Source organism: Daldinia decipiens, assembly GCF_022478715.1.
Source record: "Daldinia decipiens strain CBS 113046 unplaced genomic scaffold F4813scaffold_11, whole genome shotgun sequence".
Taxonomy (NCBI): Eukaryota; Fungi; Ascomycota; class Sordariomycetes; order Xylariales; family Hypoxylaceae; genus Daldinia; species Daldinia decipiens.
This window is the reverse complement of record NW_026054554.1, coordinates 202,458-227,861: the sequence shown is the minus strand read 5'-3', so window position 1 is coordinate 227,861 and position 25,404 is coordinate 202,458. Positions and strand designations below refer to the sequence as shown.

General features: G+C 45.1%; 7 protein-coding genes across 7 annotated transcripts; 3 read left to right on the top strand and 4 right to left on the bottom strand.

Annotated features, from left to right (window-relative positions):
* Positions 1 to 582: 582 nt before the first annotated feature.
* On the top strand, positions 583 to 2,569 carry F4813DRAFT_32108 (uncharacterized protein). Its single transcript, XM_049240997.1, has 2 exons — positions 583 to 957; positions 1,006 to 2,569. Exons 1-2 carry the CDS (start codon positions 815 to 817, stop codon positions 2,495 to 2,497), a joined length of 1,635 nt encoding a protein of 544 aa, XP_049100839.1. The 5' UTR covers positions 583 to 814; the 3' UTR covers positions 2,498 to 2,569.
* A 72-nt stretch (positions 2,570 to 2,641) lies between these two features.
* Positions 2,642 to 5,947, bottom strand: F4813DRAFT_388133 (uncharacterized protein; the record flags this gene model as incomplete). The annotated part of the gene is made up of 6 exons (XM_049246654.1): positions 2,642 to 3,259; positions 3,369 to 3,840; positions 3,907 to 4,118; positions 4,180 to 4,224; positions 4,284 to 4,828; positions 4,891 to 5,947. 6 exons carry the CDS (start codon positions 5,945 to 5,947, stop codon positions 2,642 to 2,644), a joined length of 2,949 nt encoding a protein of 982 aa, XP_049100838.1.
* Positions 5,948 to 6,095: 148 nt separating this feature from the next.
* On the bottom strand, positions 6,096 to 7,724 carry F4813DRAFT_32127 (uncharacterized protein). Its single transcript, XM_049241000.1, has 3 exons — positions 6,659 to 7,724; positions 6,308 to 6,597; positions 6,096 to 6,250 (listed from the first exon to the last, which is right to left on the bottom strand). Exons 1-3 carry the CDS (start codon positions 7,575 to 7,577, stop codon positions 6,245 to 6,247), a joined length of 1,215 nt encoding a protein of 404 aa, XP_049100837.1. The 5' UTR covers positions 7,578 to 7,724; the 3' UTR covers positions 6,096 to 6,244.
* A 282-nt stretch (positions 7,725 to 8,006) lies between these two features.
* On the top strand, positions 8,007 to 9,704 carry F4813DRAFT_32075 (uncharacterized protein). Its single transcript, XM_049240990.1, has 7 exons — positions 8,007 to 8,201; positions 8,253 to 8,493; positions 8,552 to 8,605; positions 8,714 to 9,022; positions 9,107 to 9,251; positions 9,347 to 9,368; positions 9,496 to 9,704. The coding sequence occupies exons 1-7, from the start codon at positions 8,116 to 8,118 to the stop codon at positions 9,569 to 9,571; spliced, it is 933 nt and encodes a 310-aa protein (XP_049100836.1). The 5' UTR covers positions 8,007 to 8,115; the 3' UTR covers positions 9,572 to 9,704.
* A 4,776-nt stretch (positions 9,705 to 14,480) lies between these two features.
* F4813DRAFT_32070 (2-methylcitrate dehydratase PrpD) lies at positions 14,481 to 16,662 on the bottom strand. The gene has a single exon (XM_049240989.1). The coding sequence runs from the start codon at positions 16,551 to 16,553 to the stop codon at positions 15,132 to 15,134; it is 1,422 nt and encodes a 473-aa protein (XP_049100835.1). The 5' UTR covers positions 16,554 to 16,662; the 3' UTR covers positions 14,481 to 15,131.
* A 1,986-nt stretch (positions 16,663 to 18,648) lies between these two features.
* F4813DRAFT_380010 (putative amino acid transporter) lies at positions 18,649 to 20,416 on the bottom strand (the record flags this gene model as incomplete). The annotated part of the gene is made up of 3 exons (XM_049245519.1): positions 18,649 to 19,882; positions 19,939 to 19,999; positions 20,065 to 20,416. 3 exons carry the CDS (start codon positions 20,414 to 20,416, stop codon positions 18,649 to 18,651), a joined length of 1,647 nt encoding a protein of 548 aa, XP_049100834.1.
* Positions 20,417 to 22,147: 1,731 nt separating this feature from the next.
* On the top strand, positions 22,148 to 25,210 carry F4813DRAFT_354976 (3-phytase). Its single transcript, XM_049242813.1, has 3 exons — positions 22,148 to 22,346; positions 22,414 to 24,327; positions 24,378 to 25,210. Exons 2-3 carry the CDS (start codon positions 22,850 to 22,852, stop codon positions 25,129 to 25,131), a joined length of 2,232 nt encoding a protein of 743 aa, XP_049100833.1. The 5' UTR covers positions 22,148 to 22,346; positions 22,414 to 22,849; the 3' UTR covers positions 25,132 to 25,210.
* The last annotated feature ends 194 nt before the right edge of the window (positions 25,211 to 25,404 follow it).

The following is a 25,404-nucleotide window of genomic DNA, read 5'->3' as shown; positions in this document are numbered from 1 at the left end:
TACCTAATGTACCTATGTACCAAGTAGGTACGAAGTACATAATTACAACTTGCCCCACATCCCCAACCCTCCAAAACCTCCAAAACCTCCAAGACTTCGGCCCCACCTCTTCTTACGCTTTCTTCTCACAATCACATACACGGAATTCAGTACTACTTGATTATCCGTGTATAAGACTCAATCTAGATCTCTCTACCGGACCTTTTATGGATGTCTTAGCTCGCACAATGTTGCCAGATGCCTACCGTATTCTGTTGGACCAGCAACATGATCATCGCCCACTAATCATCGCCCACTATCAAAAAGCAGCGAGCGGCAACGAGCTCGTGAAGGCACATGATACTTTTTGACGGCCCTGTAATTACCGAAGTCGGGTTGATGAGACTTCAGCCAGCGTGCCAGTTGTCAGAAATGGATCGTGGTTCCTAGGAATCCTAGGAATAGAGGTGTACTTCAGATTTCCGAAGCATTCAAGTACCCAATGGAGATATTAGTTATCCGAACCCCGGCTCTTTTTCAGCTGCCTTTGAGCCCCCACCGACCTTCTTTCAGCCCATATGGCTCCTCTAGAGAGGATCTTGCAGGTAACCTTTACCGTCATTGGCTAAACCCTTGTTCGCCTAACCAATCAGCATCGAGGCGAGATGTAATGCGATCCCGCCTTACGGATGTGCTCGTACCGTATGTTGCTGATGCCTTAAGCCTCGCCTTGGTTTCGAACGCATAGTATAAATCAGCGGGAAAACTATGGGTAGTCTTTTGTCGGAGGCCTCTGGATTTGAACATTTTGATTCGGACTTAGTCATTATGAAATATGGATACACCAGACTCGCACCATACTACGACTCAAGATTGGGCTCGATTACAAGATGTTATCACGAAATTGTACCTTGACCAAGATAAGACCCTCGAAGAGGTCAAGTCGTATATGGAGGAGCACCATGAATTTTACTCTACGTATGGACTTACTTGACGGGACTAGACGGTTTAGCTAATATTAGATAGTGTTCCCATGTATAAGAAGAAACTTGCAGCATGGGGTGCATTCAAAAACCTCCGATTTGATGAGGTCCTTCAGATACTCTATCTAAAGAAGCATCGCGATAAAGCGCACAAACCATCTACGTTTTATATTAGGAGCCGAGAGGTAGACCATGGTAGCCTTCAGTTGTATCTGTCTCGAAACCCCTCCGTCTTCGCGAAGCTCGAGGCCGGGGCAGCGCCCAGCCCGGAAGCAATTCGAGACGTGACTTGCCGAACCCCTCCTTTAGGTTCGTCTATGTCAAGTCATAAACGTCTTTCGCCACGGCCAAAATGTCCAACCCCGGTAGGACGGCGTAGCCCACTTTCCTCTTTCCCCGAGGATATGTTTCGGGCGCTTCATATTTACTTGGACAAATCTTTTGAGACGGGCTTCTGGTCTTGGTCAGATACCCATTGTTGGAATACCCATGGCCGATGTGGACCTTCAGGACTCTTAAGTTCACTACTTGATAGGTGCGTAACCGCAGGCCTATCAGTGTCTCGTCAAGCACAGCCAGGTGCAGTTAGGAAAGCTCTCGATACCCCATTTTCAATGCTGTCGAGGGTATTTAGGAATCCTCCGCCAATTCTCATACCCAAAATACTATCAACTGCTACTCATTTAAATCGAATCGGGCGCGAAGAGGTACGCGGTTTACTACTTCAATTTTGTCAGGATCTCAGCATGGAAATCTATGGTCAGAACAGTCCGCTCGCGAGGTTCTGGAGAAGTTTCGTATCAATCCCTTACATCGAACAGCGGGATGCCACGGAGCGTGTCTTAGCACTTTGTGTATCAGAATATGGTACGCGGCTAGGATCGACTCACCCCTTAACTATCGAGACATATCTCAAATATTTCGACGCCGTAGAAAGGGAGAAGGATCCTAGAGTTCAATTGCAAAGTCTCCAATACCACTTGTCTAAGATCCGCGACAATTTTGCTGACTGGTCCTTACTCGGTTTGCTTAAATTGGAGCATGCATTAGCGACTTGCAAATTGAATTTGAATCAAGGATTCCTGGACAAAGCCGAAGAAGCTTTATCTTGCCTAAGTCCTAGTTCCCTGGCGGCTAGGGATGAATCCTTTCGTTGTGTCTGGCTTGGGTATATCAAATGCATCAAAAGGGACTTCCGTCAGGCCGAGAACTTTTATAGGAACTCGGTGTTTGTAGCAAGACTTACTGGCTCTCGCGATTTCATCCTTGAATCTCTATTCCAACTTGAGAGCTTCTTATTACATATAAAGAAACCAGATGAAGCCGAGCGAATTCGCGCAGAGCGATTTCGAATGTTTCGCAGATTGGATTCCCTTGTCTGGGCTGATCATAGTGAGCCACATCCTAGAGACAACACTCCCGGTCCTACGATCACGATCGTACATATCGGTTCCACTAAAAATCCTTCCAAATGGAGGCCTTCTGCCTTTAATGAGGTCACTGAGTACATTAATGCATCGGACTCCCAGTCATAATAAGTCCGTGTATTCTGGAATTTCACAGTAGAAGGATTTTTGCTAGGTTAGTTAAATATGGATTCGCTCATTCTTATCCCGTACAGTAATGACATAAAGAAAAGAACTGGTTTTCAAACTATCTAGGCTAGCTTGGTGTTCTATCTATAAACAACCCGGCAGCTTCTCTAAATGGTGGATGTTCCAATTCTCTCTCATTGTCTTGTGGGTGTTATGCTCGTTTGTGGTCTCGCGAGGAAACAGTTTGGATAGCTGAAGGCCTCCCTTATCTGCATCCATCTTGTTGAAGATCTTCATGATGTTTTGCTTCTGGTAGAAAGGCTGAATGTCTTTGTCTTTTAAATCCTTATTGTATGTGCGAAGGAGAAGAAGGGCCAAGGAAGCGATGCCTGCCGCAAGGGCGGTAGCAACGGATGAACCCGATACAGTCGGAAGGACAGAACCAATGTATGCGGGACCAACTGCCTCAGTGTTCTCTCCTGGTATCTGGATATTGACAGCTTTTGAACCGTGTGTCCTTGCTGTGAGATGTCCCCACTGATCCGTTGCACTTACCCTCACAACGTGCCTCTCGTAGTCAGCAGGGTAGACGGCATCTGAATATAGCCCTTCATCGGCTGTCGAACAAAACATGAGGGTTGCACGTCCCTCTGTGCTATTTGCTGCCTCCGATATGGCACTTTCAAGTTCGGGCTCATCCTTCTTCGTAGTCCAGCTCATAGATATTATATCAACCTTTTGATCGAGAGCCCATTTGACCGCCTATGATGAAGACGTATGAAGTTAGTAATTTGCTCATGTCTAAGAGCTCTATGCGTTGTCGAGAAGCTGAAATAAGTGGCTAGCCTTTAATATTAGGTACCTTACTTACCTTTGCTGCGTTTTTGGGATCTATGTCGCTACGTCCTTTGCCAACGCGAGCAATGTATAGGCGACAGTAAGGATTGATCTGGCCGATCAGCGATGCCATTTGTGTCCCATGAGCATCGGACACCATCCACCAAGGGAGTGGCTTATCCGATCCAAACAAATCCGCAGTAACGTATGAAACACCTTTAGCAATCATTTCTCCTATACTCGATCTGATCCTATCGGCCCCGTTGTCAATTATAGCTACTTTGATTCTCTTGTCTGGCCTATCCCTCGCCGGCGCAGATGTGTACTTGTGAAAGTTCTCAATACACCACGAGAAATCTTCATTGCCTTCCGAGGCCTGTTGGTTGCTAATATTGGATAATCTATTCTCGCTGCTTCTGATTGCATTGTAGGTGGGAGATCTGGACTCCCCTTTCAATTCATCAAGGAACTTTTGGCAAGGACCTAATTGTCCTGTGAATTGGTGCCTGGGTAAGTACATCGTCGTTAGCCCTCAGTTGATACTTTTCGGATCCTATTACATTGAGACATACATTGGTACGCGTGTAGTAGGTTCTTCCGGCTCTTGGGATGGGGGAGGATAGTGCCATTTTGCGTTCAACCTCACATCCAATTTATAGTTGAAATTTATGTTCATGTTACTCTCGTATTGTGTCTTGTTTTGAAGGTGATAGCTCTCTAAAAGGCTCTTGTACAGCTCAGAGAGGTTTCGGTGACGCTCATGGATGTTCTTGTCATGTACTCCCTGGTGTTCGATTCATAGTTTAGTTAAAGCAATGGGGATTTCAATATTTATAATCACCTACATCAGCAAGATCTAGGTGTACAATCTCAATTCGTACTTTCTGTAGCTATTTTCCGGGAATATTATATTAATAACATAATCTACTATTAAGAGCTTGGTACTCACATTTGCGACTTTTGCTAAACCATCCTTGCTGATCCAATGATAAAGAACACTCCAATTTCCGCTTGAGTACAGAGTGAGCTCCCTCAGCGACAGTCGTGTTTGAGGGATTGGCAATGTGTTGGCTTGAAAATCCAGTGTATTTTCCATACTAGTGCTTCCAGTTAAGATATCCAGGTTCATATCCAACGTTCGCCAATCGAGGGCCTGTATTTCGAATTTATCTAGAATATGCTGTTCGAAGAAGACTGGATTCATAGGATTTATTGTATTGTCTGGTATGGTGAGCTTTCTAATAACCTCGACGTGCTTCTTATCCCTCAGCCATTCGAACAACATTCGCAGAGTTTCATGGGGGCAAGGTTGTTTTACATAATTCAGATCTGGCAGATGAACGAAGAAGAGTGTGTCTTCGAACTGTAGTGTACTATCGTCTTCTAGATCCACCCCCTCATCCTCGTCATCAATGCTAGTCAACTTCTCGACAAATTTCTCAAAGTTATGGGATGACTGGTTGAAGTCGGACATATCTAAGCAAAGTTCCTTAACTGCGAAGTAAGTTAGATATTATTGCATGCATCGTAGGCGTTTGAATGGCTTATACGCTTACCATTTCCGGATGTACCGTATAACGCCTTACTGACATTTGGAATTCCTCTTATCTTCTGGAAAATGAGTGTCTTGAAGCTTCTCTTGAATTGGAACTCCCCACAAGGGCCTTTATAATATCTGTATTTGTCTAGGTTTTCTTGATACGGCGATCTCCCTTTATTGTTGGTAGTAGTTAAGATGTCCCGGAGAATATTGTCGGCATCCTTCCTCCGTTCTATTTCCTCTAAAACATGCGGTGGTGTGAACTTATTGTCCCAATGGGGTAGAGGGCTGTTCTCTTCTCCTGGATTCATGGCCGGTTGTGGCGGGATTAAGCACTCCGTATTCGCCATCACCATATTCATAGCTCGGTGCAATGGGGTATAACCTTCGCTATCTATCTGTGTGAGCGCTTTGGCGGAGCAAACAGCGACCATGAAGGGTGCAAACGGCAAACAGCTCTTCATTGCAAAATGAATACAGTTCATTTTTGAGGGCCCCTCAGCATACTCGAATATTCGATCTGGCTCTTGGTCGAAGTTTTGATTTAATAGGCCTTGACCTAGCTTGAAATCATAGCAGATCTTGAAAAGGCATGCTAGGAAGTAGTATGCCTTATTCTCAATGGCAAAATGAATGGGCAACCTCCCAGATAGTTCATCTTCACCGCTGGAGCTCTCTTCTGGCTGCTTGACGAAAAGCTGTGCTAGTTGCGGATCCTTTAGCATCCAAATGAGTAATAATCGTCCAGTATCATCTGCCCATATGCTTTCGGGAGAATCCGAGTTCTTGTTTGTATGTTTAATAAGTCGCAGAAGGGATTTATCTCCTTCGGTGCCAAAGGAGGCCTTACTTGTGATATAACCCTTTATAGGGTCCGTAGATGTAGAATCACCCCATCCCTCTCCCATACCCTTGACCATCTGCAAAAGTTCCTGTACCGTAACTTTTGGATCCTCAAGATACTCCGGATCTGTGGTCTGCGTCCGAGTCTGCGTCGTTGCCTTTCGATTTGTTCCTGGTCCCTTTTTATTACTATACTGACTGCCGTAGGCACGGGAGTGATGGGAGGCCATGGTATCTAACGTCTCTGAGAAACTTGATTAGGTACCTAATGCTTGATTTACGTGGAAGCCGTTGCGAGAATCTGAATTCTTCGTGATAACCAATTTTTTATAATATCTACAAGATCACTGTCAGGCTCTCGTTGCCAAGGAAAAGGTATCTAAGACGGCGAGATGTAAACATAGACGGGGGAAGCTAGGCGGCTATCGGGTATTATAGAAAATGCAACAATATCGCAAGTTGTTACTGGAAATTGATCCCCCCACCTTCTATGGACTACCACACCAGCCAGTAAGATTGGTTTTTTATCAAGCCTGCTTCTCTACCTTGTCAATATAGGCTCTTTCTGCATCCATGAGGTGCTCCCTAGCTTCTTCTCGGTGCAGTTCTGCAAGACGTTCATACAATGCTGCCATTTTATGAAGGCGCTCTACCCGAGCTATTGAGAATGGTGTTGTCATTGGTGGATTCTCGCCTAACAACGAGCCTTTGGATTCTCGAATGCGCTGATACCCAGACTTTTCTGTACCAGTTTCTTTTGTAGCAACGTGGCTTATGTCGTTATCCCTGTCACTGTTGCTACTTACCTCGACAGGCTCTAGGGCAGTCTGCATATCCAGGGGTCCACAATCTTCCAATTCGGAGTTGATAGTCGTGATTTCTAGTCATACATACCTGTTAGCGAATCTTGGAGGAGGGGGTGACTGACAAGGTTATCATACCTTCTTCAAATCTTACTGGTCGCCTTTGTTCTGGGAGATGTAACCCGACTTCTTCGATCCTCTGCATTATATTTTCTGTCGAGGCAGCGTGCAGATTATGCACATCGATGTCTTTAGGAATTTTCTGGTCCTTTATATTCCCTGCCGGACCGAATATGTCTAGAAGCTTGTCTTCGTTCTTACTCCAAAAACCGGTTGCCACGTACTTGACCTTTTCTTTGAACGTGCCGATCTCCCCGTCTGTATGAGCTTCGAGGCGAAACTTGGATCCTCTGGGGCGTTTAATTAGTAAGGCCACTGTGAAGCTATCACCGATCCCATCTTCTTTTTTGGCTGCTTCGAGTGTCCACCATACTCTATTAACCTTCTTCCTCGACAATGCCTTAACGGTGCGCTGCGTACCTGACTTTACTTTAAGTAGATGGTGCGTTTTGAACTCAGACTTTGATGTGTTGGAACCCTCTAAACCTGCTGTAGCTCCATATATTTGGGCTTGTATGCTTCCCTTTACTGCACGTTCTGGAGTTTCATTGGTTGTGAAAACATCAACAAATTGGGTACCACGGGATGCAGGCTCGATTGACTCAATAAGTGGAATGCTTTCGTCATCTTCTGATTCCTTACTGCTATCTGTCCAATCTTGGGCAATAGTTAGAGTGACCTTGAACCAACCGAACTGCCGGGTATGATTGTGAGCTTTTGGAAGGATCCTGATGACTAAAAGGCTGGCATTGTCTTTATCGCCCTTATTGTAGTCCCCGTGAACCTCGTAGATAAGTTGAAACTCAACTTCAAACTCAGATCGAGTAATAGTTCCAAGCTTAGGTGCTATATCGTCCCTTACTTGACCTCCGTCGGGGACATAATTTTCCAAGGACAGGGTCTTGATAGTTTTGTTGATTTGCCGAGTTTGAGACATGATGTAGGAACTTGAAGTTCGCTTTGCTAATTATGAAAAGTTGTTGGAAAGTTGTAACTAAATTATGATACAGCTTGATTAGTGAATCGAGTGCATTATTTATACCTACCTAGGTACCTAGGTAGGCAGTGTTTAGATGGGCTTAAGCTATTTTACAATGTTAATTCATTAGTCCAGCCCCTATTTTGTGGACTGTTAATAGACCACAAAATGCCTATTTATTCCTGCTAATGTAACGTATCCTGGTCAAATGTAATAGAATGGATCTGCAAGCTGCTGTTACCACATTTAAGGACCTACTACTCGGCCTACATACTATTAAATTTTAGATTTTATTGGCTAAAAAACCGCTCATAGAAATATTTGAGATCGATGAAGTTATGTCTACGAATTCCATGAAAAGATCGGATATCGGATAAATCTCTGATTGTTACATGGAGAATCCTTGAATAATTTTATATCTACTCCAATCGTTCACAGAAATTTAATAATAATCCTATTCTTTGGCCCATGTATAAGCTACCAAGTTGGGCAAATTATGTTTAACTTTCTAGGTGAACTTTTTACAGTTGATGGCTTGCGTCTGATACGGGGACCTCAGATATCAAATTCTTCGGCGTACAAGTAAGCGAGCGCCTGTATCCCTGCATATAACAGTGCTCATTTGATAAACAGTGTTATAGCAATTCACGGGATTGGAGATATTGAAGCCCAAGGCTTGAGCTGGACTTGCGAGCGGGACAAAGATCAGGCATCATGGCTGACGTCGTTCCTCCCAGACCACATACATTGCTATAGTGTGATGGCGTTTAATTACCACTGTGAACGCTTTGATGAGGGTATTTCGATTGCCGACCTTAGAAAGTTGGCAAATATGCTGCTTGATCAGTTATTGAGCCTGTTGCCCAAGGAAAATGTGAGTATTTGTAGTAGTAGTTAAACTATCAACCCTGCTGATGATATATTCATTTCAGGCTGGACCTATCGTATTCATTGCTCAAGATATCGGTGGCTTAATAGTGAAGGAGGTAAGTCCGTATTTATATTTTGATATGAATCTTATATGGCTTGTACTTTCTTTATATAGGTACTTAATATGAACTCCAGTATTGACGACCCATCCTATCCTCTATTAGGTTCTTTCCATTGCGATGAGATGTAGCAAGTATCATCTCGTTGCTGGGAATACTTCACTTCTAGTATTCTTCAATACGCCGCATCGAGTCTCAAATTCGAGGTCTTGGGAAAGTATAGCTAATTGGCTTTTAATCATATCCGGAAGAGACAGATCTTACAACACTTCATGGATCATAAAAACTTCAGACACGCTGAAGAGAATAAATGAAGCCTTCGATACATATAAATATGTGTATCTGGCCATCAACATATATTATCAACAGGCGAGCACCTGTTCGGAACCAGTAACCGATCCCCCAATGTGGCAGGTAAGCCACCTATTCACTATCTATAATTAGTTAACATATAATATTAGAACAATATTGAATTGGAATCTAACTTTATGTTTCTAGGCCCTAGATCCATACTCATCCACCATGAATACCCCCAAGGAACTAAGAATTGGCCGCGATGCGCCCCATAGTGAACTTCCCAAGTTCTCCAAGGACGATGATGAAACCTTTAAGTTGATTTATGAGAGGTTACGCCAATCCAAAGGTTGGTATAAACACTACCTAAATCACTTGTGTTTCCCCGGCGTTCCACTAAAGCCAAGCAACACATAGGATGTTTTCGGCTAATGAATAGTTTAGGCCCAGGTATTACGTTCGTAAGGTGTGTAGCATCCTTATCAGATTTAGTTGGTCGGAACTATTCTGCCAAAGCAAGATCAGCAATATGGGAACCAAGAAATACCGCTTCTGATGTCTTGCGTCAACTGGAAGCTCACAAATTCTATAAGCTATGGCTACAGCGCCCTGGTGGCACTTTACATATCCATGGATATCCCGGAATTGTCACCCCTGATTTGTTCTTAGAACGTGAAGCGTTAAAGAATGCTAGCATTGTGTCTTTCAGATGCACGTTAGAAGATGACCGGTTAGACTCGACTCGACTGCTGGCTTCACTTTGCCACCAGATTCTATGCCAACGGCCTCATCTCTTCAAGCAAGTATCGGCCCTCTATAAAATTTATTCGAAAGAAACAGAATGGCGACTAAATTGGCTTCGAGTTTTCTTCTTCTCATTACTTGGCTCTTCTGGCGAAGAATGTACTCTCTGCCTAATTCAGGATCAACGTCGAATGCAGAGACCAACAAAAATATTGGATGATCTCGTTGCTTTGGCCGACGGTGAATTATCCAATGTCAAAGTGGTTATTGAAACCTCTGGAAATCTGGAAATCCAAGGTTCCCGACAGCCGCACAATACTATCCTTCTTGACAAGCCAGAACGAAATTTTGAGGCTATCGTAAGCTCTGAAGCAGACAATCTTGTTCTCAGACGTTCTGGGCTGAGTTCAATGAGAGATGTTATTAAGGAGATACTGCGCGGCAAGTATGAAGAGAACGGAGACATAGAAATGCTCCCAGAATCTTCTATCGTTTGTGTCATCAAAGTCTGGCTTATACTTTTGGTTGAACGCTCGGATCCTCTCACGAGGTTATCTATTGAATCGGTGGCGCAGCTCATACCAATTCAAACGAATGAATTATTCCATAAATTAATACTTCGGATCCAAGGTCGTCACTCCATGAAGTCACGAAACACGCTGACCTGGATAATTCGTGCATTTCGGCCCCTAAATATATCTGAGCTTGCTGTCGCCGCTGAAATTCACCTGAACAGGGGAACCCTCACCAGTATCGAAGACAACATGTCTATCGACCTCGCACGAGATATCATGACTTGGTTTGGAGATCTCATCCAAATTGAAGATAATCAAGTCCTGTGTGTGTATGAGTCTTTCAAAGACTTCGTCTTACAGAATGAGTATTACAACGCAGGATATCATCAGCCTTATTGTGATCCTCATCTTTTTATTGCGTGGCAATGCCTTCAATATATCTCAATATTACAAGGCGAAGGCCTAGCTCATCTACCAACGACTAGTAGTCACTGCGATCTTCTACAATACACTATCCGCCACTGGCCAGATCATTATGCTGAAAGCAAGAAGGAATCGATGTCCGACTTCAATCTTAAGCTCTATTTATTGCACCAATTCGAGAAATTCTTTAACAACATTCATTTGATGGAAATATGGGCTGGATTGTACTTTGACTTGAATATTCCAGGCCTATCATTAGTTTCGGGGCATCCACTATGTGTCTCGGTTGAAGTTGGCTGCTGTGATCTAACCAAAGCCCTACTGGAGCGGTCACAATATGATCCAGAGCTTCTGACGACCGCCGTTGAAATAGCCATCAAGAGGGGAAATGAGGAAATCGTTCGCTTATTGCTGGCATTTGGAGCTACAAATAAATTTGCACTGCACGTTATAGGAAGATCAGGACAAGTTAGCTTACTTCCTCTGTTCTATAAGTCCAGAGAAGACCTGCAGGTTGAAGATATTCGAGGTCTCACTGCACTCCATTATGCATGTCAGAGCGGCGACCTGTCAACGGTAACGGCGCTTCTTGACATTGGATCAGATGCAAGAGCGAAAAGTAAAGAGGATGGACGAACCCCACTACATGTTGCTTGCCAGTTCGGGCACATAGAAATCATCAAACTCCTTCTTGAGAAAGACGTCGACCCTAACGAAACTGATGATCTGGGGCTTACTCCTCTACACGTAGCATGCAAGTGGCAGCAGGCAGAATCTGTTCGCTCACTTTTTACTATGAAAGGACAACGCATACCAAGGTTAGATGTCAAGACTAACGATTCAGCCACAGCATGGCACTTGGCCGCTGAGTCTGGTAGAGTTGATATCATTAAGATCCTTTTTGACCATCACAAGCTTCGGTACAATAGCATCCACAACCCTAAGGGATTCGATGTTTTAGAGTGGGCGAACAAAGATGGCTCAGCGCCATTACATTTAGCAGCTGCAGGGGGACATAGTGAAGTTGTAAGAGAATTGTTGTGCCTTGACGAGACACAAGACCCTCCTGCTATTCTTCAGCAAGATTCAAAAGGCCGTATTCCTCTATTTGATGCCATTGAAAGTGGTTCCTTGGAAACCGTCCGGCATTTTGTAAACTGCCAAAAGTTCACTAGACGTCAAATCATGTCGAGACAGAAGAATAAGTATATAGGCGGGCTGCCGATTCATTTGGCAGTCTCTTATGGCTACTATGATATTATCGAACTGCTCTGCAGAATTCACAGAGAAGTCAGCTTTACCCTCAACGTTTACTGTTGGCTTTTTTTCTCAACACCGCTACATAAGGCCGTCGAGAATGGTGAAATCGATATCGTCGACCTTCTTCTTCGCAATAATGCTACAACTAACATTGCAGATTTGTATGAGGATACACCGCTACTAATTGCTAGCCGTCAAGGAGATCACCGAATAGTTAGGATACTCCTTGAGAATGGCGCTGATCCAAGCGAAGAGAACAATAACCATGATTCCCCCGTATCAGAAGCAATTTACAGGCATTATCCGAGAGTCTTGGAACTGATTCTAGACAAGGATGCCACCTTAAGTTCTAAAAAGGTTAAAGGCTTGTCTCCTTTGATGACCGCAGCAGGGTGTGGACATGTGGACAATGTTGCTATGCTACTTCGTAAAGGTGGCAGTGTTGACTTGAATGTCCAAGATAACACAGGCCTTTCCCCTTTAATGCTAGCTTCCAAAGAGGGCCATGTGGGCGTTATCGAGCTGCTTCTGCAGGAGAATGTCGATTTTGATGCAAGCGATTCCGAAGGACGTGGAGCATTACATTTTTCCGCTGAGCGTGGTATTCTCAATGTCGTTCAGTTACTACTCGATAAAAGTACATCTAGACTCAATGTCACGGACTTAAAGAGGCGGACTCCTTTATACTTCGCGGTAAAAAACGAAAATCTAGACGTCGTCATGGAACTGTTTAGGCGTGGTGCTGATGCAACAATCTCAGACCAAAATGGCCTCTCCATGTATCACCTGGCGGCAAGGAATGGAGATATGGGAACTATAGAATTGCTGATCAATCAATCGATCCCCGGGTTTAATTCAATAGATGATATGAGTCGTACCCCAACGTCTCACGCTGCGGAAAATGGCCATCTTACCGCTGTCAAGCGTCTTACAGAATTAGCTCCGGAAAGTTTAACACATGTCGATAACAGAGAAAAGACGCCTATATTCTATGCCGTGGAGAATTCTCAAGTGGAAGTAACCGAGTATCTTCTGACGCATCCACAAGTTGCTAATAATGTAAATATGGCGGATATCGACGGTCGGACACTTCTGTCGCTTTCTGCGCGTACGGGGTGCGAACCAATCGTGCGAGCCCTTCTGCGACATAACCCTGATATAAATGCCGCAGACAAGGAGGATCGCCTAGTACCACTACATTACGCGGCTATCGGAGGCCACGTAGAGATTGTTCAACTTCTTTTAAGATCCGGCGCCTCGAGAGACATCAGAGACAAAGATGGAAAGACCCCGTACTTCCAAGCAGCGTTTTCGGGAAATAAGGAAGTTGTTCTGAAATTTATTGCTGAGGGGGCTGTCGATATACCCTCTAACGATGGCTGGCAGGTATTACATGCCGCCTATGACAGCCCTCAAATTCTTAGCCTACTTCTCGAAGAGGGCCATGCGGATGTGAATGTGACTACCAAGCTTGGAGGAACTGCACTTCACTATGCTACGACTGACTGCTGTATTGATTCAATAGTCGAGTTGTTAAAATACGGCGCCGATCCTCTACGGCAAGATAAAGATGGCATCACCCCATTACATCTGGCGGCAACATATTGCAACGATAGTGATGTTATTGACGGCCTATTGAGAAAATCTGGGAATAGCCTGGAAGTTAAAGATAAAGACGGTCGTTCCGCACTAATGGCAGCCATTGAGAATGGCAATAGACTAGCCGTTGAATCTTTGATAAAGACTGGTAAATTCGACCTCGAGGGAAAATATAACGACGGGAAAACCCTCATTGATGCTGCTGTGGAAATTTCCAATCCTGCAATTATCACTTTGATCCTCCTTCATGAAAACCCAAGTCTTTCCACAGCTGGCATCGAGAAAATTTTGGCTTGGGCTGTGGAAAAGGAAGAGACAATCGTCGAAGAGCAAGCTAAACAACTAATCCGCAAGAGGGGTCCTCGAAGATTAGCCAAAGTCGACACACTATTAAACCTCGCCCGGGATAAAGATAACATTCCTCTCGCCGAGTTTCTGTTGGAATTTGGGTTAGATCCCGACCAGAGAGATGAGCATGGATGGTCCCTTAAACAGACTATTATAGCCTCCCAATTACATCCGAAGGGCGAGGCCTCCATGTTGGGCTCGGACTCCCGACACCTTCGGCCTTCCTGTTGGAGCATGCTTCATAGTTCGGGTGGAATAAAGTTCTTAGAAGATGGAACTCTCGAGCTCCTATTCGACGACCCTCCAGACGCCGAACGAGGGAAACAACAGCTCGCCCGCACAGATCACCCCGTTCCTTTCTTAACTCGATACTGTTTTGAAGTGGAGGTGATTCAGGGGCAGCCAACTAGGTAAGTTGGATCGTCTAGGCGAAACGAACGAATCTAATACGCTTTTCTAGTTTATGCATTGGGTTCGGTCATAATAACATTCCGAAAGAAAACATCCCGGGCTGGGATGAGAATACGTGGGGATTCCATGGAGATAACGGCGGTCTGTATCACGCGCATGGACTCCGACGTATTCGAAATAGAGACTGGGAATACAGCACTGGCGATATTATCGGCTGCTTCATCGATACGATCGAGCGGAAGGCTTTCTTCACCAAAAATGGAAACGTGGTTGGTAAGTTAGGTAGTTTGGGGGCTCAATAATGTTCGTCTCTTGAAGCTAACATAATTCATCTTAGATGTATGTTTCGTAAACATTTGCGGTCGCTTGTTTCCGATGGTTGCTGCTAAACCTGGTGTACGACTTCTGGCCAACTTTGGAACGGACCTTGTATCAACTCCTTTCAAATATTTCAGAGGTTTCCCTGGAAACTACTGTTTCGAAAAACAGATTGACGAAGATGGGAAGGTGTCGTAATTAGCGAGTTAAAATCTGGTCTGACAGCTCTGAACACGCAGATTAAATGTTGGGCCTTTTCTATCTTCTTTGGAACTTGTCTATAAACAAGTGATATGATATGGGCACCTAAGAACTAAAACACCAAGGGAGAAAAAGAATATTTCAGACTGCTCCAGCGGAATGATAAATGAAGCATATGTCCCTGATCACGGTGGTGGGATCTTATAGGGCTAGTATACTACCTTCTCCTGTTGCCACCGCTGCCGCATTGCCATTTTTGCATTCTGGGTGAATAGATATCGCATGACATGTCCCCATCGGGACCTCTCGCGTGTAAGCATAGGTACCTACCTAGGTAAGTAAGTTATCATTTGTTCATTAACCACATTAAAGATACTATATTTAGCAACAATTATAACTAGAGCCAACTGTTAGAATAGTGACCTTAGCTTCCCTACATCGGTTATATTACGAATAGTCGTGAAAGCGTTGTATGCTTTCTCTGCCCTCACACTTCCGATTTGGCGCGAGGCTTGGTCCATGAACTTCGTCTTTAGATCCTCCACGGTCAGGGGATTCTCCAAGCTGCCAATTGCGTGCTCGACGTAATTTTCCTTAGTGCTATTGTCGTCGAAGGTTATGGAAGTGTATGCTTGGTCTTCGCCTACAGTGTTGTCCGTAGTGACATTGACTATCTTCCGCATGCTTGTGACTGTCTCGTTCTGTACAACTTGATCTGTAAATTGCGCGGGAGTTGCTTGGCCGTATAACAGTGCAACGGCGGCGGCGTGGTATATGCTGAACTTGCCTTCAAGCCCTGTCTGCGGGTCTGTCTGACCAGTGAGTACCAGTACTTCCGGATTTACGCGCAGGTTGATGCTCTTAATCGATTCAATCGACTTTCCCTCGTCTAGTATTTGGTTATGTAGTTGGATGCACCCATCGATAGTAGGATGCATGACGATGCCGCATGGAAACGGCTTGAACGTGTTCCTCTCGATCTCCCAAGTTCCCTTTCCTAGTTGCTCGAAGTTGGCCGATGCATTCTCGCGCGTGCTGACTACATGTAACCAGCCGTATTTATCTTCTAGGGCTGTGAGTGAACTTGTATATCCCTTCTGTGCTAGGAGCGCGGCTAGCATGCCCCCTTGCGTCGCGCGCCCGATGTGGAACGACTTGGTCATTGAGCCGAAGAACGCCTGCATCCCGATGACTTGTGTAGAAGCGATTCCTATCGCGTGCTGAAGGTGCTCGGTATCCAGCCCTAGTAGCTTGCCAACTGCGACAGCCGCGCCGACAGAACCTGTCGTGCTTGTAATGTGCCACCCTACGTCGTAGTGTTCTGGGTAGACCGATAATCCAAGCTTAAGCTCAGCCTCGATGCCGGCGACGAAAGCGGTTAGGAAGTCCGTGCCAGACACTACTCCCGCCGCGCGATTTCCGTCCCCCTGAGATCGGGACTCAGCTTCAGCGATGGCAAATAACGCACTAGCCACCACCCCTGTAGGGTGGATAATACTCGCAAGATGTGTGTCATCGTAGTCATCAACGTGCGACGCGATGCCGTTGACAAATGCGGCGACTTGCGCGTCCGCAAACCCCGGTTCTATCCCGAACCCCAACTCATTTCCGTTTACTGAGCCGTTCAAGCCGAGGATACTAGACGTCGGCGGCCCGCCAAAACCTGTAGATAATGACGTGTTGAGCGCGATCTGTGGTGCAGCTTGCGCGAAGCCACCGATAGCGCAGCCGGCCCAGTTGTAGATACTCTTGACGGCTGCATCGACTACAGACGCAGTAAGGTTAGTGTAGGTTAGGTTTGTGGCCCACGATGCTAACGCGAAGGTTGCCATAATCGTTGGTGCGCTATCCGAATAGAAATTATAGCCCCGAGGACTTAGGATGCCGCTTCTTGGTATATGAGATAAATTAAACGAAACAAAACAGGTCCTTTATTGAGTTGCAGAGATGATGTCAGAATACGCTTTCATAGTAACAGTCTCCAAGTAGCCTTCCTAGGTAGCTTCGGGAATAGAATGGGCTTGCCATAGTATGTGAGTTGGTGAGGGGTTGGATTCGGGAGTGATTTATAGCAGAGAGTATAACTACAACCTAGCATATAACCGGGCTTAAGATTCCATGACTATGGCGTTGTTATATGTAGAAGATTATCGAGTATACAGTCGATGAATAGGAAGATTCACATTTGTTACTTTTAAATCTCAAAATAGTTGTTTTTCAATATTGGTCACTATTGATTATGAAAAATCATCTATCTATGTTTTCTCTACCTTACATTAATTTAGTATTGCATTTTTAATTAGGTTAGAAATTCTTGCAATATCCATCGCAAGACACGCGTTGATAGGTAGAGATTCATACACATGTTTGGAAAGGGGGCTACCAAGTAGTAATGAATAGTCTAAGTCTTACTTATAAATAACCTGTTCGCCTGACAGGTAGAGATATACCCACAAGGAAAGCTTAGTTAAAACTGAGAGCTAATCGAATGTTCAAGTGACGATCTTTAATCAGCGGCTTTATTTGCAAGCTTTTTAAGTTTACCTAGGTAGGCTAATAATAGTACAGGTTGACATTACGAACAGGCCATGCTTCCCATGGCTGGACCACTAGTGTTATATAAAGTGAATAATAAACTAACTACTCGAATACTTACTAAATCTTCGTTTACAGTGTTAAATCAAACAATGTAGTAAAACCTTTACTTACGATTGAAAAGACTAGGTGATAGAAATATTACTATAGACAAGCCGCAATATCATTAATTATAGTCTATGATAAATCCATCCTGCTTCTTCATATTCATATGAGACTCTGGTAGTAATTGTGACCTAGTAAGCCTAGTTTTCACCAGAAACGCGAGAGTTGCTTTAACACCGAACGGATAGTGGTATAGTTTACTTCTTTTCCCTTGTATTTTCACATTTAACTGTAAATACCATAGTTACTACTTCATTCATATTAATTCATAACATGTACCTAAAGATAGAGTATTACTTTAAGAAATTACTGTGCCTTGACCAAAACTGATACTTTAGCGAGGCTATAAATATTTAACTGGTCTAAAGTGTGAGAACCCGCTAAGCCTTATTGAAACTGTGTAATTCGACACTGTATGATCACAGAAATTACAATCTTCTTCATCTTTCCTATTATTATAGTTAATATTTTCAGTCGAATAATGTTACCAAATTGGCAGCAGAACGATAAGTAACCTTGTTAGACCCGATACCGTCAGGTGTGCCGGCTACCGAGTTATTAACATGGGTACCGACCGGATCGGCAGTAGCTCAGCTAGAAGTGGCAAACGGGACTTCGGCGCAGTTCATGCACCTGACTCGACTGCGGTTAATAGTTCAATATAAGTGATCTTCGTTGCGACTGTGGCGGCTAAATTGCAGTTTCATATTCGACTTTAATGATACTGTAGGTGTCCAGGTAGATACTTACCTGCAGCTATCACTGTAGATATATACGTGCATAATAAAACTAACGTATATTACGCCTATGTGCGGTATACCGTCAATAATTTAGGGGTTAAGTAAGAGTTCTGATAGACCCTAGCACTAGCACAGATTTAAGTATTTATTCAATGAAAAATAACACGTTAGAAAGAGGTATAGCTAACACTTTGCGATAAACTTGAACATAGAAGCTCTCCAAACTAGAATTGTGATGGGGGCAATCCTGCATGTCTGATTATCACGTTTCTCAATTATTAATAATGACTATTGTGGTTAAAACAATCAGTCTTAGTTGAAGACGTCTCAAACACATAGCAATGCATTAGGAACTTAGGGCTTTAAAGTACCCAGTCTTGTAATAGTTAGTGACTATTTCCAATACACTTCTCGCAAACTTACAGTGTGTACTACTTACAGTGTGTACTCAACACTCATTATAATCGGTATGGGGATGGCTGTCCGCCTAGCTAAAAACAGCTTTAACAGCTCTTTTCGTATATCCTTTCACACCGGTGGGCTTCGCTTTTTCAACATCATTCTTGTAGAACCTTCGTCCCTCGTCGAGCATGATATGGTCGAGGTTCACCCACCATCTTCCACGGTAATAGATTCTGGCGCCAATCCATAGTACAACGATGACAATGACCGAGATGTAGTTTGCAAAGAAGGTTGTAGCACTCTGCTCTTCTTTAAGTGGCCAGACAGCGAGGTAGAACTGGACTATGATGAGGAGGATGCACATGATCAAACCCCACCAGGGACCAACTGGGTAGATCCAAGACTTCCAGGGAAGCTCCTCAGCTGTACGTCCCTGTCTTGCCCAAGCGAGACGAAAACGGATGTGTGAGAGACAAATCATTCCCCAACCGAAGAGAGTGAAGAGAGAGGTGAGGGTTGAAAACCAATTGAAGACGCTAGCACCCGATTCACTGACATTGAGGTAGGCAAGCCCACCACCAAGAACGAACGTAGGGACTAGACCCCACCAAGGGCGTCCAGTCCTGTCGGCTTTGGTGAACACTTTGGGTGCCATGTCCAGGTACGCCAGCCCCATTGCCGTACGGGAACCGCCGTATCCTGAGATAGATCCAGTTGAGACGACCGATATGAGGATAACTGCGTTCATCATGTGAGCCAGAACCGGAATGCCTGCGTCGCTATAGGCAATGACGAACGGCGAAGAACCAGTCCCGCCGGCACCATCAGCACCGAAAAGGCGATCGTTGTTAGGATTAACATTGATAGTAACCATGAGTGATCCAACTAAGTAGAAAAGGGCGAGGCGAAGCCATATAGATCCGACAGCGCGAGGTATTGACTTTTTCGGGTTGGCTGTCTCAGCAGCAACCAAGCCTGAGTTCTCAGATCCAGACATGGCAAATATACAAGTAGGCATTACGGCGAGAAAGCCTTTGAAACCGTGCGTAAATGGGATCTCGTTCCAGTACCGGAAACCCACCGCGTCGTAACCTGCTCCTCCGGCTGACATGACGATCATGGAGATAATAACAACGAAGATCCAGCCAAATTTAATCGTACTAGCGACGACTTCGATTTCACCGAAGAGGGTAACGGCACCAATATTTATCAGGATGATGATAACTAGCCATATGCTGATCCATGCTGCAATCGGCACACGGGTTGTCCAATACGTGATGACAGTATTTGCTGATGCCAACTCGTTCGCGATCGTGATACTACGAGATTAGTAGTTGTCAGTAATTGGCATCCTAAGATATTGAGTGTCACCTACCAGTAACCGAACCAATAAGACCAGCCGAGGGCAAAAGCAGCAGCTGGATCGACAAATTTTCCTTTGATATAATATTTATTAGTTGAAGCCGTCTATAGGAATTTTGTTTATGGGGTTTCCACATACCAGTCCACTGCACGAAGGCAGATGGCAGAGGATACACACACGCCATCTCGCCGATAGAATGATTGACACACCAAATCATAGAGCCGGCGAGACAGTATCCAATGAAGATAGCAGCGGGACCACCATTGGCCAAAGAAGTACCGCTACCAAGCCATAAACCCATACCGATACTGGAACCAAGTGCTATCATCGTCAAGTGACGCGTGCTCAAAGAGCGTTTCAACTCGGTGTCGGCGCCATGATCGTCATTATTCTCGCTGTAAGGATCACCAACGAACGAAGGATTCTTATCGTGAAGATCCCCGCTGCCGTCGTAGACAGCTGAAGGACTGGGAGAATCGTCGCCCGCCATTAATTGTTGCGACATACTGCGGCACGAGAGGGATGATTGGAATCGGGGTTGATAAGAACCTGAGAGTAGAAAATGGAGAAGATCTCCTGGAGGAGTTAAAATAGGTACCTACCAGGTAGTAATAGAAGGTGGAAGGTGGAAGGTGGAAGGTGGAAGGCGGAAGGCGGAAGGCGGAAGACGCGCACGTTGTTACTTATCAACTCTAAGTTGCGATGCCCCTTGCCAGTGCCACGTGAAACAACCGGTTGTAGTTAACTCTGGAAGGAGGATTCGATAAGAGAGAGACGAGGAAGCCACATCTCCTAATTTGATAGGAACATTAGATGAAAGGTACCTTAGGTTATGTACCTAATCACTTCTCTCCAAGTCCTTAGCTGAATGATTCAGCTGAATAGAAAACTAACAACAACAGATTACAGTCCGAAGACGAGTTTGGCAAGGTTGACGAGGTTGACAAAGCAAGCCTCGGGCGTAGCATTACTTTGCTTATTCGAGGACGGCTGAATTGTGAGTTGGTTTTTGTTGATTTACTGACTGTGTTCTGGCTGTTTCCTGGAACTGATAAGAACACGACTCTGGAATGTCTTAGACTGCATGGCAAATGAGAGACAGTGCGGTATCTGATGCACAGGGTTGCGAGATCGACGACGAGACTTACATCGCATCCTACAACTCAAAGGTCAAGCTTCCGAGCTGATCGGGAAGTTGTATAACACGCGTCCTTCGATTTACCTTAGGCACCTAAACACCAGAAATACCAACTATCAAAACTACCCGTCTTGTATATTGGCTACTGTAGGTAACCATACGACATATGAGTCTAGGTATATCTGCAAATCGAAAATGCTCAGGATACATACCTACACATCGTACCGGAGTCAGCTGTGGTACCACAAGCATCAAGACTCTATCATGTACAACACCAACCACTATGCACACGACACTCCTACGATGCGGTGTGACCCATCAGCCTCTAGCCATGGGCAGCACCAGCAGCCAGTCAAATACCTAGCTGGAAAGCCACTTATTTTAATTCATTTTAATTGAAAGATCGCTAGGCGTCGTGGCTGAACGCAGCATCCTACGTCCTTATCATAGCGAATCAACAACCTCGCTTTCCGTCTATTGACTGCTTGATTTGACAGAAGGTTGCACATAAGGCATGTTTTACCTTGCTTTACCTTGATCGCCTGACTTATCAGAGCTATGTTGCCACTTAGGCGTTTTCTCAAAGATCCACGCAGCTCTAGATACCCTACACCGAGCCTAGACAGACGCACATCGGGTATCCCGTAGCTGCGGTAAAGACCTGTTTCACTCATCTCCAGGCCGTATACTATATCAGGCGTATCTGCATTTTCTGGGTGCGCAGTCTTATCTCGAGGTGATACGTCGGAAGGCCACGCTCGGGTATCCAATCATGATTGTCCTATTCACGAGATAAGTATATACATATGTTTGGTTCCCGATACACCAACGCCGCGGTATCTCGCGAAATACCGTTAGATTCGTATGATTCTTAGTAAGTTATAAGGTAAGAAGCGCGAGAAGACCACGAGAAAAGACCCGTACGAGTAACGAGATACATATGATGGTACGGTAGAATTCCATAAACTTCGTACTCACTATTCGGATCCGATACCAGGGACCAGGTAGCCAATGAGACTCCCCATCCATATTCGCATTGATTAGATCTGTACCAAAACCTATTAGTAATCGGTAGTGATCCTTATCGACTCTGGATGGACTTATCAGAGTAATTAATAATTTTTACCTCATCCATCGTCTTTCTTGAATTCTCATAAATGCCGACATATAGTGACATATAGTGGATGTCTACTATTAATAACGTTTTATTACGTACATAAATAGGTCAAGTTACAGCCTTGCGGAAATAAGCTACCAATCTGAGAATCTTCTCAATGCTCATGTTCGTGTTCTGCCGACGATCCTCTACCCCACCTCTCATCGCTACTATGATTCGCTAATATTTTAAGCGGTCTGGCTCATAAGGGGCTTGCCCCTTTTTGCTTGCTCCGTAGTCCCATCTATTCTCAAAGGGAGCTTTGAGGAATTGAGAAATAAAGTCACAACGAGATGTTTTGGTGGTATAATGACAGTTTCTGACTCGTAAGCTCTTATATGCCGAGGAGCAAATAGACGGACAAATATTTCACGACTATGGCTAATTTGAAAGGCGAGGATCTCTTAACTGCTTGGCGTGGGTATTTCGAGCCAACGGTATTGTTGAATGATTGCACGGGTCTGTTTCGACTAAGATCTACACAGGGGTGGGCTCCGATGAGCCCCTGACAGGTAACGACTTTCAATAATTTTTCGACTATATTAAAGCGGAAGAGACGATGATGGCCTGTCTTGGAGTTCTTGGCTGGTATCCCTCTCAGCAAAAACGACAAGTCCAACTCCTCCAGGATGAGATCCTGTTATCTTCTCGCTACTTCGTTAGCTGCGAGCGCGACTACAGCTGCATTGGAAGTTGACTTGCCAATTTCAGCACAAACCGGCGAGGTTGAGTCGGACTCAATAGCCGTGTTCTACGATGATTCACAGCCCCTCATCGTTGGCAATGATGGTGGTGCTAGCACTGGGGGTCTCCGCCTCTTCACTTTGGACGGCGAAACCCCGTTGACAGAAACGGCCCACGAGACTCCTGGTCGAACAAAGCTTGTAACAGCCGTTCACGTGGTTGGCGAGAAGAACCTTGTCGTGACCATTGCTCAACCTGATTCCTTCTTTCGACTCTACGACGCAAGAACCGCCGAGGAAGTTGGTGAACCTCTAGCACGTACTATAGGGGACTGGTCAGCTCTCTGCTCTTGGAAGAGTCAAAACAGCGGAGAGCAGTATCTCTACTTGTTTGGCAAGAAGCAAACTGTGCAGCATCTTTTGAGGGAAAATAATGGAACTTATGAAATTGTCGAGATCCAAACCTTCGAAAACCCAATCGAGGCGACGTCGTGCGCCGTCTCTTTGTCTGCCGGGACTGTATATTTCGCGACGGATGCCGGTCCTGAGATTTACACATTTCCAGCTGCGGAGACAACTTCGGCGCCGCAAATCAGCGTTCTAGGAAAGGCTGAAGATGATGTTACGGCACTTGCCGCTTACATTGGCCTTAACTCGGACTACATCTTGGTTGCTGAGAACGATGTCATAGCGGTCTATAATAGTTCCTTCACGCAGTTGGGCTCTATGAAGCTTACTACGGATGAGGACATCGAAATTAAGGGCCTGAACGTCTACCAAGCGCCGACAAAGAAATACCCAGCTGGCGCAGTAACCTATGCCACGAAAAGTGATTCTGGAAAGGGATTTGCTGTTAGTTCCTTGGAAGCAGCATTCAGTGACCTAGGTCTAGATCTGAACACATCTTACGACCCTCGCGAGAATACAAGCAGTTCTAGCTCTGTTTGCTCCGAATGCGGCTTCAACGGCTTTTGTCAAAATGGCACCAGCGACGCGGGTGGACTTTCGTGCTCATGCTTTGCAGGATTCGACGGCGAGGACTGCGCGAAGATCACTTGCCGTAATGACTGTTCGACGCATGGCGAATGTGTTGGAGCGAATATATGCCAATGCGAAGATGGGTGGGGTGGCTTGTACTGCGCGTTCAAGGTAGTGCAGCCCGTTGCTGAAACAGATGCTCACGGCGGCGATGGAGATGATCCTGCGATATGGATATCGCCTACTGACAAGGCCGAATCGAGGATTATTACTACTACGAAATCAGAAGAAGGCTCTGGACTTAGCGTTTTCGATCTCAGTGGGAAGCTATTGCAGAGCATAGACGCCGGGGAGCCAGATAACGTCGACGTAATATACAATTTCCAAGCTGGAAATAGGACTATTGATTTGGCATATGCTGCTTGTCGAACTGACAATACCTTATGGTAAGTCTCCTTGTAACTCATTTCGGTCTCCAACTAACCAACCACCTTAGCCTCTTTGAGATCACTACCAACGGCACTCTACAGACCATAGCTGGTGGCTCGCAGCCAACTAAAGACGGCTATAAGGTCTATGGTAGCTGCGTATATCATTCGCGTAAAAGTGGCAAGCAGTATCTATTCGTCAACGCCAAGTCGGCTGAGTATATTCAGTATGAACTCTCATGGGCTGACGACGCATTGCAAACTACTTTGGTGCGTAATTTCACTGGCGGAACTGGCGGTCAAGTAGAGGGATGTGTCTCAGACGACGCAAATGGATGGATCATCATCGGCGAGGAACCCCGTGCTCTCTGGCGTTATGGTGCTGAACCAGATGATGATTCTAGCGAAGGATTCCTTATTGGAGAAGTTGGCGATGGTAATATGTACGCAGACGTTGAGGGTGTGACCTTGGTTGAAGGTCCATCGGCGGACAAGGGTTTCATACTCGTCAGCCAGCAAGGTGTTAGCGCGTACAATGTGTACCGTCGGGCTGCTCCTCATGATTTTGTCGAAACCTTCACGATATACGAGAACTCGGAGAAAGGCATAGATGGTGTAACCAACACCGATGGACTTGCCGCTGTGGGCGCAGCCCTCGGAGACGCATTCCCCAGCGGATTGATAGTTACGCATGACGATGCTAACCAACTACCAGAAGGAGGCACAAGTAATGAAGCGAGCTACAAACTAGTTAATCTCGGAGATGTACTTGGGGAAGAGTTGATGAAGGAGGTCGATGCCAACTGGGATCCTAGAGCTTAGCCGTTGAGAAGAGCTTCATTGACTATGATCATAGCGAGACAAATCACAACGAAACAGGCAAAAGTGCAATGTAATAACAATCTATGAATTGCCAATGATATACCTATACTACGTAAGAAAATATTATCATCCTGTTACAGCCAACTAAAAAACAACCCAGAAAACTCGGGGGAGAACTTGTATACAGTGATAATTCTAGACGTCATGTTACCAAACAACCCCGGACTAAAATAGACAACCAATGTCAATGATGATGATGATGATGGTGATGAT

Bases quoted from the DNA above. Each gene is read 5' to 3' on its own strand.
- F4813DRAFT_32127 (XM_049241000.1), bottom strand. From the start codon at position 7,577: ATGTCTCAAACTCGGCAAATCAACAAAACTATCAAGACCCTGTCCTTG. The intron at 6,598-6,658 runs GTATGATAACCT...ATGTATGACTAG, and splicing joins ACCAGTAAGATTTGAAGAAG to AAATCACGACTATCAACTCC.
- F4813DRAFT_354976 (XM_049242813.1), top strand. From the start codon at position 22,850: ATGAGATCCTGTTATCTTCTCGCTACTTCGTTAGCTGCGAGCGCGACT. The intron at 24,328-24,377 runs GTAAGTCTCCTT...CAACCACCTTAG, and splicing joins CGAACTGACAATACCTTATG to CCTCTTTGAGATCACTACCA.
- F4813DRAFT_32070 (XM_049240989.1), bottom strand. From the start codon at position 16,553: ATGGCAACCTTCGCGTTAGCATCGTGGGCCACAAACCTAACCTACACT.
- F4813DRAFT_32075 (XM_049240990.1), top strand. From the start codon at position 8,116: ATGTTTAACTTTCTAGGTGAACTTTTTACAGTTGATGGCTTGCGTCTG. The intron at 8,202-8,252 runs GTAAGCGAGCGC...TTTGATAAACAG, and splicing joins TCAAATTCTTCGGCGTACAA to TGTTATAGCAATTCACGGGA. The intron at 9,369-9,495 runs GTGTGTAGCATC...AAATTCTATAAG, and splicing joins CCAGGTATTACGTTCGTAAG to CTATGGCTACAGCGCCCTGG.
- F4813DRAFT_32108 (XM_049240997.1), top strand. From the start codon at position 815: ATGGATACACCAGACTCGCACCATACTACGACTCAAGATTGGGCTCGA. The intron at 958-1,005 runs GTATGGACTTAC...AATATTAGATAG, and splicing joins CACCATGAATTTTACTCTAC to TGTTCCCATGTATAAGAAGA.